At 38.5% G+C, this 17,527-nt stretch overlaps 1 protein-coding gene across 1 annotated transcript in view; it reads right to left on the bottom strand.

Moving 5' to 3' along the window:
• Positions 1–495: 495 nt before the first annotated feature.
• LOC139142200 (uncharacterized) overlaps positions 496–17,527 on the bottom strand; it is a 30,564-nt gene continuing 13,532 nt past the window's right edge. Inside the window, exons 6-15 of the mRNA XM_070712059.1 lie at positions 17,353–17,445; positions 16,622–16,782; positions 15,400–15,485; positions 14,136–14,324; positions 11,815–11,939; positions 10,230–10,266; positions 9,119–9,267; positions 7,155–7,293; positions 5,299–5,383; positions 496–4,671 (exon numbers count right to left, since the gene is read on the bottom strand). Coding sequence (XP_070568160.1) covers positions 4,476–4,671; positions 5,299–5,383; positions 7,155–7,293; positions 9,119–9,267; positions 10,230–10,266; positions 11,815–11,939; positions 14,136–14,324; positions 15,400–15,485; positions 16,622–16,782; positions 17,353–17,445 — 1,260 coding nt within the window. The 3' untranslated portion in view covers positions 496–4,475. The remainder of the gene's footprint in view (positions 4,672–5,298; positions 5,384–7,154; positions 7,294–9,118; positions 9,268–10,229; positions 10,267–11,814; positions 11,940–14,135; positions 14,325–15,399; positions 15,486–16,621; positions 16,783–17,352; positions 17,446–17,527) is intronic.

Here is a 17,527-nt window from a genome sequence, read left to right as displayed (position 1 = left end):
GCTTTCACATTTTGCAAAGATGACAGTGGGATAGTTTAAAATCTGATGGATTGTGGCTCATCAACACTCTACCAGTCATCTTGTTTGTTCTTTCCTGGTTGCTGCTGTAGAAGTCATCTATGAAGAAAACCCGGCGTTGTGTCCAGAAATTCTTACAAGACAAGACTGGAAGGGGTACTCTGATCACCACCAATGAATAAATTTCTACTTCCCAGACTGCATATAAAGCAAAAGTAAGTGCAAAGTTTTAATCTTGTGCAGGAGTCGTGTTGATATATCCTGTATTTCATTCATGATCTCAGCCTGTGTACATGTTTGGCGTGCACAGATATTTTTTAAATTCATGGCTAGACATACCGTAAATCATATTATCTCATGCATAGGTTGTGATGACAAGCTAAATACTGGGTGATATTCAACATGTTTCATTTAGTAGACAAAAGAAACACTGAATGGACAAAAGAGTAAAAATTACTGGGAAAAAAACAGCCACTGTTACATTACAATTATGCAAGCATGACTTTATTATGACCGACAAAAACATTACCATAATTTTGGCCAACTGTGATGTCACTCAAAAATAAGTGGACTGCTATTGTAGCAGACTTATTTTGGCTGAATGAAGTGAAACGTCGGGCTTCTGTCAGAATAGTTTACGGAAGCCATGCCATGTTGACATCAATAGATACAGTAACCATTCAGACTACGGAATGCATATATTAAGGTAAAATGCACCTCGGGGACAGATATCAAGACTCGAAAAAAATTTTACATTACCCTTTTGGTCTAACATTTGTGGGGGAGTTCATTTTTGAAGTTCATGGAGTAACTAAAGTTTTCACAGACTTATTTTTGTGGAAATCAAAAAAAAAAAAAATTTCCCCCATATAGTTAATATGGGGATGGCAGCCATTTTGAATTTCAAATATTGGTAAATCTTTGGTAATTGTTTCTCTAGTTTTAAACTTTGCACTTTGACCCCTGATCTTTATTTCTGATTTTGGAAGGGAATAGTTTCAAGTTTCTCGACGAAAGTTTGAGTAAAAGTTTAGGTCTTCCAATCTCGAGGCGCGTAGTACCTTAATATACACTCTTTCAGCTGCATGCCTTGTGTTTCAACATGATGTCAAAAAAAGATAACCACATCTTGTTTTTCCCAGAAATTTTTAGATCTAACAATTCTTTAAGGTCGTTGAATAGCCATAGTACTTTGTAGAGGGCAGTAATATGCCTTCCCATTGCCCAGATTTGGTACAAACCCCTGGTGAGTGCAGTTGTTGCGTTGGGCTGATACACTGAGAAACAGGGGTGAAAGTATAAAATCACATTTTGTCCCTTGAGGGACAATGAGGCTAATAAAATCGCCTTTTTTTAGCGACAAAATAGACTTTTATCTCAAAGGACAGGGTGTTAACGACAGGAAAACAGACACATCAAATTTAATTGCTTCATAATTTGTGCGTCTCAATGAGTTGTTACAAAACAAACTTTTAAAACCCATGTGGTGGGTTTCACTTGTAAAATTTCACTCAGAAATGTATTTAATTTTTCTCACTTCCTTGAAAAGATCTAAAATTCACTTCTAAATGACCTTTTATCAGGCTAAAAATGTTTCTAAGTATTTCAATGACTTGTCTAGAGCAACCATATAGACACCAGAAATTACATTTGCTGATACTAAAATTATAATGTTGGGTTTTCAAACAAGAAGTATACTTTTGTGATCCATTTAGTATTTGGCATGAGCTAAGTAAGTTCGGTTGACTCAAGCCCTTGGATACAAACAAAAAGTGTGTTCCTAGGGGGCCAGTTGCTATGTGATCTATCCCAAACTAACTCTAGGGACTCCCTAGGAGACTCATATTTTATGCAAACTGCTGTCTTTATTTACCATTTTTATCGTCACTCATACCGAGTATTTTGTAAAACTGATCACAGCAGCCAACAACACACATTCTCTTAGATTTTAAAGTTGCAATATGGATCAAAATTGTCGATTTTTTTTCGTAAAACTAAAGCAAATAGACCATACTACGTTGAAGTACTCTTCTTAGCTAAGCCTCTTACCAATCCCGGCACACAAACACGTTCATTTTGATACGTTGCGGCCGCCTAGAAAAGCTGTTTTGTAAACAAACTTTCAAAACAAAAACATTGGCGTTTCTGCTGTGCACGTGACAAGTACCACCAAGAGTGATGACGTCTCAATAGAGTGCACGTTGGAGGGGCGATGTTGACACGATGACAGAACTCGACATACATAATGATAATTTATTGTAAATTTTGCGTTTGCCTAACTTTGGTAGCATCACAATGTTTCAGAAATACAAGTATATTGATATGATAAAGTACAGCTCGACAAAAGATCGTGTGATTGATTTTTCTCACCCATATACATGTATGTCAGTGCCGCGCCGTGTGCACCTACTGTGTACGTTCGATCGATCAAGCGTCCAGACCACGTACACAGATCTGGCTGTGTTCACCGCGTGCCTGACAGCGTTTCCGCAATCCTCTCCCCGTTGCATGTTGTTAAATTTTTCATGTTAAAAGGCGAGGTATCTGCACGCTATATTTATTTGAAAGCTTTGCCCACTTCAGTATCATCCACCATTGCAGAAGTTCGGCAACTGTCTTGCCCCTCAGTCTGGTCTTGCATGGCCATGTCAGCGCGTCAATCAACGCATCGTAAATAAGACCATGCCATTAGGCCTAATGATGGAGACTGCAGTTTTTCTTTGTTTCCGAAAAATGCATATTTGACCTGAAGGATATAGATCAATGAATACTAACAGATCTAAGTTATTTCCTTGCGGAGGGACTACGGCCCGCTTCACATTACAAATCGTGGGGTCCGCACGGTGTTGTTAGGTCAGTGATGCCCGAGGAAACACCGCTGGCTATAAGTTCTTATAGCGAAGTTGATCATCATATACAGTATGCGACGTTGGTGTTTTCGCGAGAAACTGTAGACACAGTCTGCCTCCTCGACGTGGTGCAGTAGTCGCGTGTCAGTCTTTTTGCTGGTTCCATCTTTCGATCTGACCAAACAATGTTTATTTTGCCGAAATTTTTGGCTAATTTCTTCCATGTTTAATAGGCTGAATCAGTCAGCAGAGACCCAGGGCGCGGGCGCGGGCAGAGGCCTGACCGCTTGCCCGTGGGAAGGCTAGCTAGGCATGTTGACACGATGTTGCAATTTCGCAAACCGTTACCATGCACCAAATACGCATGCGTACATATTCAAATAGTAAAAATGACGTTTCAAATTCTGTGCTTTACTCTCGCAAACAGTACGTACCAAAACAGCAATTTATTCGGTAATTAAATCAATTTACTCTAATTAGAGCCATCCCCGTGTTCCTGTTAATGGTCGAATCTGCAAATGAAATTGTTACGGATTTTTCTATATAGTTAAATCTTCGAAATATGAAGGTCAATTCTGATCCATATTGCAACTTTAAAATTGATTGTATACGTTAAGAAAACTTGAAATCTTAAAAAATCCAACAAAAATATTATCCTATTCAAAGTTATACTACAGAACCTGTAAAGCTTGAGTTATTTTTGACAAAAAATAAAAATAAATTGGAGTGTTCACCTGCTCCCTTTTCATGAAACATCTGATTTTTTTCCCAGATAAATTCAAGCAGAATCTGAAAGCCATTTTGAGTTTCAAAGGTCTGGCTTATTGCAAAATTTGCATGTTGCTGGGAAAACTGTTGATTTTTCTCTTGATTATTTGTATGTTCTGAGTATAAAAGTGTGCCAGTGATGATGATAATAGAAACGTACATGGGTTCAGAGGTCACCCCATTGACAGACGTCATTTGCATGACTGACCACATATTAACAAAGTTTGATCAAAATCACTACGAACACACTGGCAGCCTGTTTTGTGGTACTTGTCACTGTAGCTCACTTAAAAAGAGTTTTTTTGAGCGAGTACCAGTGCTACTCCTGATGAAATGGCTTTGGAAATTTTACATTTTGAAAATTCTATCACTAGGCCTGACAGAGCAAACATTTCCTGAAGGTGTATTGTTGACAGACCTTTCCTTTATCAGTGCTCTAAAATGTGAAAACGGTATAATTTTCACATTGCATAAATTATGATAATTAGAACCTGGGATCAAAAAATGTGCCTTTAAAGACGTAAGAGAATATTTTGACTACTCTATTTCATCACCAGATTACGGTGCAGTCTTTCGGATTTCAAGTCTTTCTAGTTGCTATGGGAAAGTAGTGCCTGTGTACAGCTATACCACTCTATGTGAGGGTGGGGGTGGGGTAGGGGGTACTGAGATCTAATCAATGTCTCAATGAGCAAGGTATGAGTACATATTGAAGACTCGCACTTGTTTAAAGTGCAGACCAATATTGATTGTACATAAAAGACGAAAGACAAAGGAAAAAAATTCAACATTTTTTAGACTGCAAGGTCCTACTACAATCACAGAAATACTTTATAGTTGCTAGGCTAACAAAGAGTAGTGCACTTGTGGTTTCATTTTCTTCAAGAAACCCTCGGCAGCATGTCCTATGCGTAGAATGACGCTTTCATTCCACCATTTCCCTTGGATCTGCATTCCGATGGGGAGACCCTGGTCGTTGTAGCCAACGGGGACACTGAGAGCCGGCAATCCTAACAAGTTTCCCAGGAATACAAACCTGTTGAGTATCATACAGGACATAATGACAACATTTTACAACAAATATAAGTTAAGTCCCATCTCTGTCTGTCTGTCTGTCCATCTCTCTCTCTCTCTCTCTCTCCCTCTTCTCTCTCTCTCTTCTCTCCTCATCTCTATTTCTATATATATATAATATATATTATTATATATATATATATATATATTATATATATATATATATATATATATATATATATATATATATATCAGCATCAGATGTCTTTGCAGGAAATTAAAGTTTTTGATGTCATAGCATGAATGCTGAGATATCAATTGCAAGTTCTTATTTTATTCCCAAAAGAATGTTGAAACACCCATTAATTAGCTTGTCAACATAGCATTTTTACAATGTAAATGCACTGTTATTGTTTACATTTGAATTCTAGTCGGGACAAGAATTCACTTGTCAACAATAACAACTTTACACATATGCAGAGTTGACAAGCCAAACATTGTATATCAACATGCTTTGGGAAGTAGAACAAGAAATTATGGTCGATATTAAAATAAAAACTAGTGAAAATATCTCCAGAAGTTAGCATGACTGGCCCTTTAATGTCTTTGAATCATTGTGGCTCACACATTTTTCTGCTGCACAACTCACCTCATGTAGTTATTCATGGTGTCAACATCCACGACACCACAATCAAGATCCCTGGGATGAATTTTGATAGCAGTTTTACCCGTTGCTGTTGAAGAGATGTAAAAAATCTATTACACAGGTTTTGATATTAACAAAAACCCAAAACCTTGAAATGGAATATTTGCTCTGCATACAATGAACAGAATAACCGAAAAAGCGTTGATACCATTTCGAACACGTAATTCACAAACAGAACTATTGACATTTTACTACATCTCATGAAATGAGATCAACATGTATTATTCTTTAATACTCAACTTCCACTCACAGATTCCATTTCTTTAATTTATAGTTTTCCATATTGCTCTCATTGGTGTAAATATCTTTTATTTTACATGTATCAAAACATCACTATAAATTTATTATGATGTCATTATTTTACGCTGTTTCTGGCGTGTCCTGGGTGTGAACAGATGTTGAACAGCTTAGCAAGAGTAAACGATATCTTCTTTAATTAACAATAGCTGTAACTTTTGATAATCATTTTGTTTTTCATTTCATATTTTCTTTTGTTCCAATAGATGTAGCGTGGTGTGGTGTGGTGTTATGTAGTGAAGTGCAATACAGTGAAGTGCAGTGTAGTTTGGTGTAGTGTAGTGTAGTGTTTCGAGGTGTAGTATACAGTGTAGTGTAGAATAGGGGTCTTACTAATTTTACTGCCCGAACTGCCTGAGGACTGCCCAAGGAAGTTGACCAAATTTCGCCCATTTCAACACTAACCTAATGAGTTCAACTTATATCATGCCCTGCCAACCATAAATAACATGGTTCGGTGTTCACCTGATGTTTTTTTTTTCAGGCGGTTTTGGAACCAGGAAAACTTGACTGTAAGGGCGTCGCATCTTGATAATGAGATCATACCCGGCATTCAATGCAAGGGGTACCATAGCATTGCCTTCTGCGTGCAGCAGCTTGGCAACCTACCATCCCTTGCACTGAATGGTATTATCTCAAAAGCACAACAGGGGGACATGTAGTCTGATGTCTTCCGGGTTCTAAAACACTGGAGAAAACATCACATGAACGCCAAATCAATGCTATTTTTGGTTGACCAGGCTTGATCTAAGTACTGGGTGGTGTTCAAATTGGCGAAATTTTGCCAACTTTTTCCTCGAGCTGCCCTCAGGCAGTCCTTGGGCAGCCACGGGTAGTCACAGGCAGTAATTAGTAGGACCATAGAATAGTGCAGTGCAGTGTAGTGTAGTAATCGACATATTTAACCTTTTCACCCCAATTCTCTGTATACAGGTCCACACTTACCATTCGTAACAATGGGTTTGGACCAAACCATGGTGGTGAAAGGGTTAAAATCCTTAACTTTTTATTATCCATGTTTATTGCCACTGACATTGAGAAGTATTGTTTTCTTGAAGAAGTTTCACCTTGATTTTTATGACACAAGCATGTACTCAAGCTGCCTGGCAAAAGGATTTTTTAGCTTATCGAGGCCCATTCTTATTTAGAAAGTTCTATTATAAACTTCCATTACATGGAAACATACATGCTCTACTATCAACAAGTTGTGTTCACTTGTTTTTGTGTCAGTGTTTGTGTCTCTAAGTTGTGTGCATATTGTTTGCCTTAGAGTCTTATGTCTATGTGTACATGCATGTATCTGTATATGACTGTATATCTGTCCGTCTTTGTATGTTGATATACCTTGGAGTCTGTTTATGTCTTTGCATGGATCTATGTATATCTGTCTGTGTGTATCTCTATCTGTGTATATCTGTCTACAAGTATCGGTATGTCTTTGTCAATGATTGTGTATGTGTAAGTAAGAGACATTGGTAAATGTCACATTATGTTACACTCACCAGGCGTGATGATGCAATCCACTTTGTCAAAGATGTCACCCAAAAATTTCATAGCCCTGGTCCTCTGCTTATTGGCCATGATATAGTCTGTGCTGGTGAAAAGATCACTCGCAGCTAATGAGTTTGCAACGTCTTTTCCCTGAAAACAGATAGAATATATTCATGTTATTTTAAAAACAGTACCATTCATACCACAGGGTCTAGCAAGCACTGAATTGATTCATGAAATATAATAATGACCTGTCCACCCCAATTCGCTGTAAATACATCACAATCACCATTGACACCAATGAGGGGGGTTTAACCTGTTCACCCCCAATTCCCTGTAAAAAGGTCCACAATCACCACTGATAACAATGGGTTTGGGCTGAACCATGGTGGTGAAAGGGTTAATGTTCAATAACCCATGTAAGCCTGAATCATATGCCTGTCTGCCCCCCCACACTATGTCTGTATAGAATTTCAGAGGAAACTGTTGATATCTGTTAATTGACCAACCCAACCTCCTCCATTAGTTATTGCTACAGATAACAAACACTGAGGATTGGTGCTTTGACTGAACAACCTGGGATGTAAATATTTATTGCTTGCTGAACCCTGTGGTTCATACTGACACTTTGCCTATGCTCACATAAATGTTGAATTTTGATATCAAAATTTCAAAGGAACCAACTTTGAGCATTTCAGCTGTGAGTTTGAAGTTTTCGTGTTTTCTGTGCACATTCTCCCAGGATGCCAGCTCACTTTCTGTTTTTATAGTTAATTTCAAAATAGCTCGGAATTACAACGTGTTAGGGTGATTAGAAAAACGTTTCTGGCAATAGAAAATAACGCCAACTGCATCCATTGCAATGTTCTCCTTTGATAGATTTTGTAACAATTTAACCCAATATGACGTCCACTGTTCTCACTTACAGAACATGTTCAGAGTAGGAAACACCAATCGCTGTACTGAGCCGTACAAACTGAACCGCGATAAAAAAAAACATTGTTAGCGTTGTGTGCAGCTTCATTGACGGGAAAAGTGATACAGGCAATATAAGAATGTTCAAGCAGTCAGTGTACGGGTGAGATTTTTCATGGGAGCGCGGCAACACTGATGATGTTGACTGTGTTGTATTCGGTTTAACTTGTTGCAAACTTTATCGAAGAAGAATGTTGTAATGAAGGCAGGTGGTGTCGTTTTCTATCGTAAGAAACATTTTTCTTATCACCCAAGCACGTTGTAACTCCAAGCTATTTTGAAATTCACCGTAATGAGGATACTCTTCAAATGTTTTACATGGTGCATGCCATACTTATGAATATTCATACCAGCTGACTTTGTACAGAGAGGTCAGTCACGTGTCTATTGATAAATAACAAACCCCATTGATTTCTTGTGCTTGGTTAGAAATGAATATTGTCATGCACAGCGAATGTGCAGAGTCTGTGTACATCTGCAATCAGCAGAACCATAAAATATAGGCTCACAGTCATGGTGCCTTTCCAACAGTATTATTTGTCTTTTTCATTGAAACATGGTGTGATGGTGAGTTGAAAGCTGTTTTAATGATCAAACAGAACTCTCCACTGTACAGGCCAAGAATGTAACATCCAAATGTTACGTAAAAACATAACTGTAACTGGGCTAAATCACGAAGGAAGGGTGGTGCAATCAAACCACACATACATATGCACGTAGGCATACCTGTATTGTCATATGCGTTTTGTACACGTCAGTTTTGTCTGCACCGCCATCATGTGACATCTTGCATGTATGAGTCAGTGGAACACCACGCGTACTCTATATTCCAGAGTGACCCCATTGAAAACCACTGACCTATGTCAATTCCTTGAGGTTTACTGGATGTGCTGTACACTTGCACTGACATTATACGGTGAAAACCCCCTCTCTTGACAGAAAAACACCATGCACCTATCGACAGAAATAGCGCCACCTATTGACTGTGTCAGAATCTCACCATTTCATCCATGTGATTGTTGTATTCATCGGTAAGACCACTTCGGATTTCAGACGCACACACAGCCACGTGTGCGACTCTGGCCTCCTCCAATTCTGGTATCTGCACCTCCACTACCTTTGCACCCAGACTTTCAATGTAAAGCAATGCTGTTTGATAGAGATATAACATTTTGATTCAAATGAATAGAGTATGCTTCTGTAATCAGGGTCAATACATTCTGCGTCCCTTAAAGGCGGAGCCTCCCTTTTAAAGGACGCGAAGCTATGGCGGCGTTCATGTGTAAGTGGACATCAAACATCCAACACGAGGGCACACGCTCCAGAAAATGCCACATAGTTTTTTCCTGGCCGCAAAAACGCAGACTGCCACGCGGTCAGCGCGAAGCTGTTGCTGATCGAACTCTATGGTTATATTCCAATTCTAACATGACTGGAAGACAATTTTTAAGGAAATTCGAGCGTTGGTGGTGGGGAATCAATGACTATTGGCGATTTGAACCGACCGTCAATCAAACGCCTGCATAAACTCTGTTTGCAGGATTAGCAGAAGGTGACAAAAGGTTAAGATCAGTTTTTGTAATTAATGTTATAGAAATCAAACATTGTACTGGCCAGGTGTTAGACTGGGAGGAGAACTCCACTAATGCGAAAAACTAGGGTTGAAAATTGCCGCTTTAAAATTCAAGGATTTTCTAGGACTTTTTCAGCAATTTTCACAAGGACTTTTTGAGGTTCAAAATATTCTTTTCCAAATATTATTTTTGCAATATGGCATTTTTATACATCATTTTACGTATCATTTTTTACAATATCATAACTGATCATCTTGTCATTATTGAAAAATATACATGGATTATCAATTTTCCAGGACTAATTTTCATTTTCAAGGACTTTTCCTGGAACTTTCCGGGTCACTTTAAAATTCAAGGATTTTCCAGGAGTGTACGGACCCTGTTCTTAATGTAAGGAGAAACTTACAATTTCAGTTCTGAGACAATATGTATCAAATTACAGTACACTTCACCAGAATTTATCATTTTTTTTTCAGTTGTTCAGTTGTTTTCACTGAGTTAACAGAAGAGAAAAGGAAAGAATATCTGTTTCATTACCTTTCTCACAAACTCCAAGAATTTCAATGTTTGCATCCTGGTGATAAAACCAAAGTAAATTGAAATTTACATGTTGCTTGATTCAAAAAGTTACTATCAGGTGGGGTGTCAAGTGTGACAAACTCAAAACGCCCTCACACACCAATAGGCAAAATTCTTTTGTTTCAAAGCTGGCTACTCAAACAGACATATATTATACAGTGAAAGAATTTTGTGTTTAAATAGAAATCTGACGTAATTTTTCCTAAATTCTTTCATTTCCCTGGAAAAATTGAATGACATCTCGGAAATATACTGCTTTTTAGCAAGTGGTAGACTGAACTATGAGAGAATGAGCATGGTGTAGACCCTAAGTAAAGCATGATGTCAATTTAACATGCTTTTCAAAAAATGCTTATACTGCAAGCTCATTACAAAATTTTCAATGGCTGAAGAAACTAGAAAGACAGACTTTACAACGGACACGCCTTACTCTGTAGAGTGCAATCAAAAAGCTAAGTAAATACAGTGCACTGAGAATTTGACAGCTGGTATTACATATGGGTGTGATTGGATTAACCCATGGCTTTACGTATAAGCTGTGGAGACAGGAGTCAGTAACGTGTCACAATCCACTCACAGACCACTGTGCTACTTTGTTGGGATAAATCTCTCTCTGCTCTGTCCTTGACAACGTGGAAATATTCAAGATGACACACACAAATTTATACTCAAATTCACATCCACACACCTACACACACACACCGCCATCTGCCACATTAAAATAGAAATATCCCGGGGGTGACACTCCACTCTGAATTTTGATACTCGTGTAACCTTGACATTTCAAGCTATAACGTCCAATTCAACAATCCAAGTCCAAAAAAGGAGAAAAAGTTTACATTTTGGCCACGTACTGATGTCAAATATACATTTCTTGTAAACTAATGGGTCAAAAGGCCCATTGTGGGGTCAAAGGTCATGTTTGTACATTTCATCCGAACTTCCAGGGTCAAAAAGTCTTGCGTAAGGTGAAAATGGGGGTCAAAACCATGGTACGTATGTACATGTAAACACCCTCTAGATGGAAGTCCCCCTTCCTTTAATACTCACAGGGAAATACACAATTTGCATACACATTCTCATAAACAAATGAAAACATACTTTGTAAAACAGTGTTACAATTTTTACCCCATACTCTATGGATGTAAGCTGTTCTATGAATTAAATTTTGGTGCACCTGTTGGCCATGGCAAACAACTGTTTCATCTATCCCTAATAAAAGCCTTCCCATAAATTTTTAGCAAATTTTGATTTTATTCTCTGCTAGTTTTGAGGTGTATCCATGTAAACCAGTGCAAAATATTAATGCATGTATACTGAGGATAAATTGTCTTCAAGGGAATTTGCATTCAGTGTGCACCCAACATCCCTGTGTTAGTATTTGAACATAATTCTGTATGAAGGTATCACAAAGACGGATGATTCAACGACCTGGCAGATGTTTGCTGTATGTCACTGATGTGCACAGATTTTGCATAAAACATGAACGAGTGTACCAGTGAGTGATGAGAAATATTAACAAAATTATTTTTGTGAACAATACCCGAAAATACTTCCAGTCTATTCCGACTTTAATTCCTGTCAAATCTTTGTTTTCAAAATCCGTAAGAGTGATGGCAGGTTGGTCGAGTCCGATAGGGTACTCTGGGTCTGGTCCAGCCATCAGTGCTGTGAAAAAAAAAATGTAAAAGTTGATGTTACAGGATAATTGAGACAATGAGGTGAAAACTACCAATATAAAATCTGATGATGCTGGAACCACACATTGATCAAAGGCCAGTCAAAGGCTGGTCCACAATCATTGAATTTCAGTTAAGTAGTTCTGCAGAGTAATAAATATTTCACACATACTCTTCCACCGTACCTAAAAATGTAAAACAATATCAGCGACCTCTAAAAAAAATACAAAGTCAACAAAAATAAAGGTAACTTTACTGCTAGCAAGCTGTTTTCCCTTACAGAGAAAGTTGTGTTAGTTAAAGCAAACGTTTTGTTTCCCACAATGGCAGTCTTTTTTTTCCCATAGTTGCTTTAAAATATTACATATAAATAATGTCAGTACTTGTGCGCTATCCATGGCAGAATTTACTACCACGAATATATATAGCTCTGAACGCTGGACACACCATCATCATCTAGCTTGCTGTGTGTAAGAATTATCCATACATAACAACATTTTCTATGCGGATAGTCTGGATCTCAAGAAAACAAGCAATAAAATAAGAAACTACTTCACTGCTTCATTTCTGTGAGAGACCTAGGATGAGAAGTAAACTCATCATTTTTTTTCCGGTAAAGCCCAAATAACTGCGAATGTGTAATAAACTGGTCTCAAAATATCCTCAGTTTTCCAAGAGTTTTCTTTGCATAAGACGGCATGTAAATTGATTGAAACGTTTTAATATCATTTAAGATTTCCCCCATTTCTATAAACTAATCCTGTGACAGAGAAAATAAAGATTACAACTGTTACAACAAAATGTTGGGCATCGTGTGTTGTGCATTCAAGTAAATGGCATCATGCTTGTTTCCTGGAAACACTGCATTTTGTACTTTTCCATAGGGGCGCCATTCTATGAGTGCATCAACCATTTATTATTTAACCTGTTAAAACACGTAGGCATGGTTCAAATCAATGAGCAGTGATACTTCTATATATGTTAGCACATTTACACGAACCAACCTTGTTTCGAAAAATAAAATCATGAAAATAATGCATTAAATTCGCAGCTATTGGGGCTTTAAACCTTTCACCACCATGGTTTGTCCCAAATCCATTGTTTTCTATGGTAAAGTTGGACCTGTATACAGGGAACTGGGGGTGAAAGGGTTAAAGGGCAGGTAGTTGTAACTTTTGATGCTTTTTTCACTGTTTTTGTTTTGTATGTCAATTGCAAACAATTCTTCTACTCCCCAAAGCACGTTGAGACACCAGCTGACTAGCTTGTCAACATAGCGTCTATGCATGTAAAATGCACTGTCTGTATTTCCATTTGAATTCTAGTCCGGACCAGTTGACAATAACGATGCAGCTTACACATGTACAGGCTGAGTTGATAAGTCGAATACTGTGGATCTCAACATGCTTTGGGGAGTAGAACAAGAAACTGTAGTTGACATTAAAAAAAATATTTGTGAAAAAAACATAAGAAGTCAAAGCTCCTGGCCCTTTGACACAAGAAGCATTCTGGGGAGTTATAAGTAATTTTCCTTTCACAGCCCTGAGAATTTTTAGACATTCAGGTAGAATGAATGTGGACACTGGAGAACTGTATCCAGGCAAACTAATTTCACGACTATTTCCAATGATGAAAGCAAGACTTTACAAAACCAGATCTATGATACATTGTGACCTTTTCTATTGTATCAAAAACGACAGTGAAATCAGATAGCGTGCACCTGTTAGTAAGAGCTGTTTCTGTATGATATTGAACCTCATCAGTGAGTTACCAGCAGCCTTATAGTTTTGCTGTGGGTGGATGTATGTACCTACAGGCAGACAACAGACTGATCCAATTATCACCTTCTGATACAATGTGTGTATACCACATATGAGAGCTAAAAAACTTCAACCCTTTGAGTGCTGTAATTTTTCCCACAAAAATTTCTGTGTAACATTTTACCAATTGTTATGAATTTTTCTGTAATTTTTTGATAATTTTGGACCAAATAGACATAGGCTTTCAATGGCTACAATTTTTGACCAAAATTTTGGGAAATATCTGAAAAAACTGTCTAGATCTGAAAAAAGTTGCTGGCTATGTTTTTTTCTAAAAAGGCAACAAAAGTTGACTTTGGCACTCAAAGGGTTGATCACAACAACTGTTACGCTGTGTTGGATAGCTGAAAGACAGATTTACATACTATACGCCAGGGCGGCATCTCGAACACAGCATGCTATTGGTCCTTGGTGAATGACTGAAACACAGCTGCCACAACATCCACTGCCGCTGACCCGTCCAAACGTCGGCTTCAAACCGACCACTCCGCACTGTGTGGCAGGAATACGGATAGATCCACCAGCATCACTTCCGATTGCAACAGGGCACAAGCCTGGAAATAAGTGAATGGTCTTTCACCAACATGTCGGTACAGTGAATTCTGCCTTTTTCTGAACAATGGATATGCGCTCAGCAATGGCTTCAGCTTTGGAAACCCCTACATACCTCATTACTCTTCCATTCATCACTATAGCTTCAGACCATCATATCTGCCATTTCCCTGTTCTCTGCTCTACACTGTTGTGCATCATTGTGGCATTATCTGTTTATTGGTATGTTTCAAGCATATCATTTTCATACCAACAGTCTATATTTGATGTTGTGGACGTCATGAAATCGCTAAAAAACTACTGACATTTTAAGAGAAGAATGCATTTAGATGGGTCACTGCATTTTAAGTTCCAAAGACCAAGCATTCTCTGCTGGCACTCATGTTGTCTGAGATAGGGAGTACGGATGGGTTCTAAACCTAGTGAGTCGATGGCTTGTCACAGTGTAGTGGTGTGAATCTTGTTTCTTATAGACTCCCTAGAATAGCATCAATCAGAATGACCATCAGCAAGTCCACTAAAAATCAAAAACGGTCGGGACAGGTTGGATTTTGAGGGTCAGTTGTATCCAGAAATAATCCTTTTTCCTCTTAATTTATGCAGCAATGACTTTAGCATCAAATATTGACTGCAGTGTTGGCATCAAAACGAGATGTACAAAAAGGCCTCGTAAAGAGACAAACCACTTTAACCTGTTCACCCCCAATTTCCTGTAAACAGGTCCACACTCACCATTGATTACAATGTGTTTGGGATAAACCATGGTGGTGAAAGGGTAAAAAATGTCTAGCAAAGTGAGATTTACGGAGCTAGAGAGGCACTGTACAGTGAAACTTGCTACGGTCATGTCAGCTGACTGAACAGACTGTGCTCTGTGACATTACTGAGGGTGTATAACCCTTTCACCACCATGGTTTGTCCCAAATCCATTGTTTTCTATGGTAAAGTTAGACCTGTATACAGGGAACTGGGGGTGAAAGGGATAATGTACTGGCAGAAAGATCAAGCAACATTACACACAGTTGATACAGAACGCTGAGACAGTCCAGGAAGAGAGAGGTATTTCATTTTATGTACCTGCTGCGACGGCACTGGCAGATCCGGCAGAGCTTCCACCGCAGCAGTGTTCCGTGTTGTATGGGTTCCGGGCAGTTCCGTGAATTCTGAAATCAATGTAATTTACACAGGGAATATGTCATAACACATGTACAGTGGATGGACACTGAGAAACCCTTTCACGGGAAAATTTCGGTATTGTCCTTCTGTCTTCAAGCGCAAAGGATATCTCTGTACAGGGTAATGTGAGTGAAAGTGTAGATACTACCAATGATAAACCTCTTACTGTCAAATTTTAGAATCATGCCTCATAGCCGGATGACCTCTCTTAGATAGCAGGTCTTTCGTGTATACCTAGTGGATCACCAAGGTAACTGCTTTTATTCATGCCTTCTTGACCCCCTTTGAGTACTGGTACCTGACCAAATAGGAACCACCACTGGTGGAAACCCATCTATAAGAGTTTTAGAGTGACACATGACTGATAAATATTGCTGACAGTATAATTGCAAGGAGTGACGATATACTTATCAGTACTTAAGGTAGAACGCGCCTCGGGGACAGAAATTCGGACTCTCAAATTTTATCAGCGTTCTTCTGACCACTTGTGGGGGCTCATTTTGAAGCTCTTGGCGAAAGAAAAGGTTTCACCGTCTTAGTTTTTCGAAAATCGAAAATTTATTTTTTCCCATAGAGTTAACACAGGGATGGCGGCCTATTTGAATTTCAAATATCGAGAAATCGCAAGTTATTTGTCTCTCTAGTACCAAAGTTTGCACGGTGACCCCTGATTTTTATTCTTGCTTTGGTAAAGAGAATGGTTGAAAGTTTCGCTGAGGAAAGTTTGAGCAAAAGTTTAGTCTTTCACTTTCGAGGTGCATATTACTACTTAATAAAGACACATGACCTTAAGATTCAGATCAGTAAAATTGCAAAAATTTATACATTATTTTCGAAACCACCCTTTCACAAATAAATCCTGTATGAATCTTTTAGGAAAAACACTGGACATACAAAACAGTCCCATAGGATTCCAAAGGATTCAATAAAATCCTGAAATGTTCAGAAGGAATCCTATACAAGTATTATGTTCCTGTGGGACTTTGTCCTATGCCATAGGATTCCTATGAGAAGTAAAAACAGATTTTTGAACCTTGTCCTGAATGATTCTTTAAGGATACTCTTGTAAGGGACATGGGCAGTGCCTAAGTATGTCCACAGACAGGAAAACAGGACAACTTACTTGCTTGGATTAATACCAGTGACCCCAAACCCTTGTTCATGCATGTTTGTCACACCCAATATGACTGCTCCAGCTTCACGCAATTTCCTCACAATGGTGGCGTCTTTATCTGTCGGCACTTTACCAGTGTACACTGTTCCTATTCTGCTGTGATAGGGAACCTGTGAAAATGTATGCATGGAAATGGAAACAAATAAGAACAATTTATCCTCACGGGGGTTAGAGGACAGATGAACAGCCCTCACAGGGGTTAGAGGACGGATGATCAGCCCTCACAGGGGTTAGAGGACGGACGAGCAGCAAAGATGGTACCTTGGAATCACATGCAGAAAATTTATTTTTTGGTGGGTTGGGGAAGGAGCAAAGAGGGTTCTTGGGTTGGTTACAGAAAATACAGTAAACTCTTTGGTATGTTTGGGAGGCAGCAAGGATGGTCCCTGCGATTAGTCACAGAGAATACAATATAGTTTTTTCTTAACAGAGACAGAAAGTGCAACGAAAATGGTGGTGAATATAGTTTTTCTTAACAGAGACGGAAAGTGCAACGAAAATGGTGGTGACACTTTTTCCCAGGCAGAATATACCGGTAGAGCATTCAGGACACTCCTGACATAAAAGAAACCTTCACACTGTCTGTAGGTGTCGATACTGTGAAATGTGATAACGAGTTTCATGGAAGAAACAATATTTGGAAAAAAAGCAACTTTACTGATATCTCTTGAAAAACTCACAGTTTGGATTTCTTCTTTGACTAGCACGGGAACTCCATCAAAAACTGACAGTGGACTGTCTCCTTGGAAACGCTCAGTAGAGGCCTGCGCCATCTAGGTATATCAAAATATAAACAAACAAAACAAATCAAATAAATAACCATATCATTTAATACAAATAAAATGGTAACCAGAT

The sequence above is a fragment of the Ptychodera flava genome, chromosome 10 (assembly GCF_041260155.1).
Source record: "Ptychodera flava strain L36383 chromosome 10, AS_Pfla_20210202, whole genome shotgun sequence".
Classification (NCBI taxonomy): Eukaryota; Metazoa; Hemichordata; class Enteropneusta; family Ptychoderidae; genus Ptychodera; species Ptychodera flava.
The sequence above is the reverse complement of the archived record's forward strand: the minus strand, read 5'-3'. Positions and strand labels throughout refer to the sequence as shown.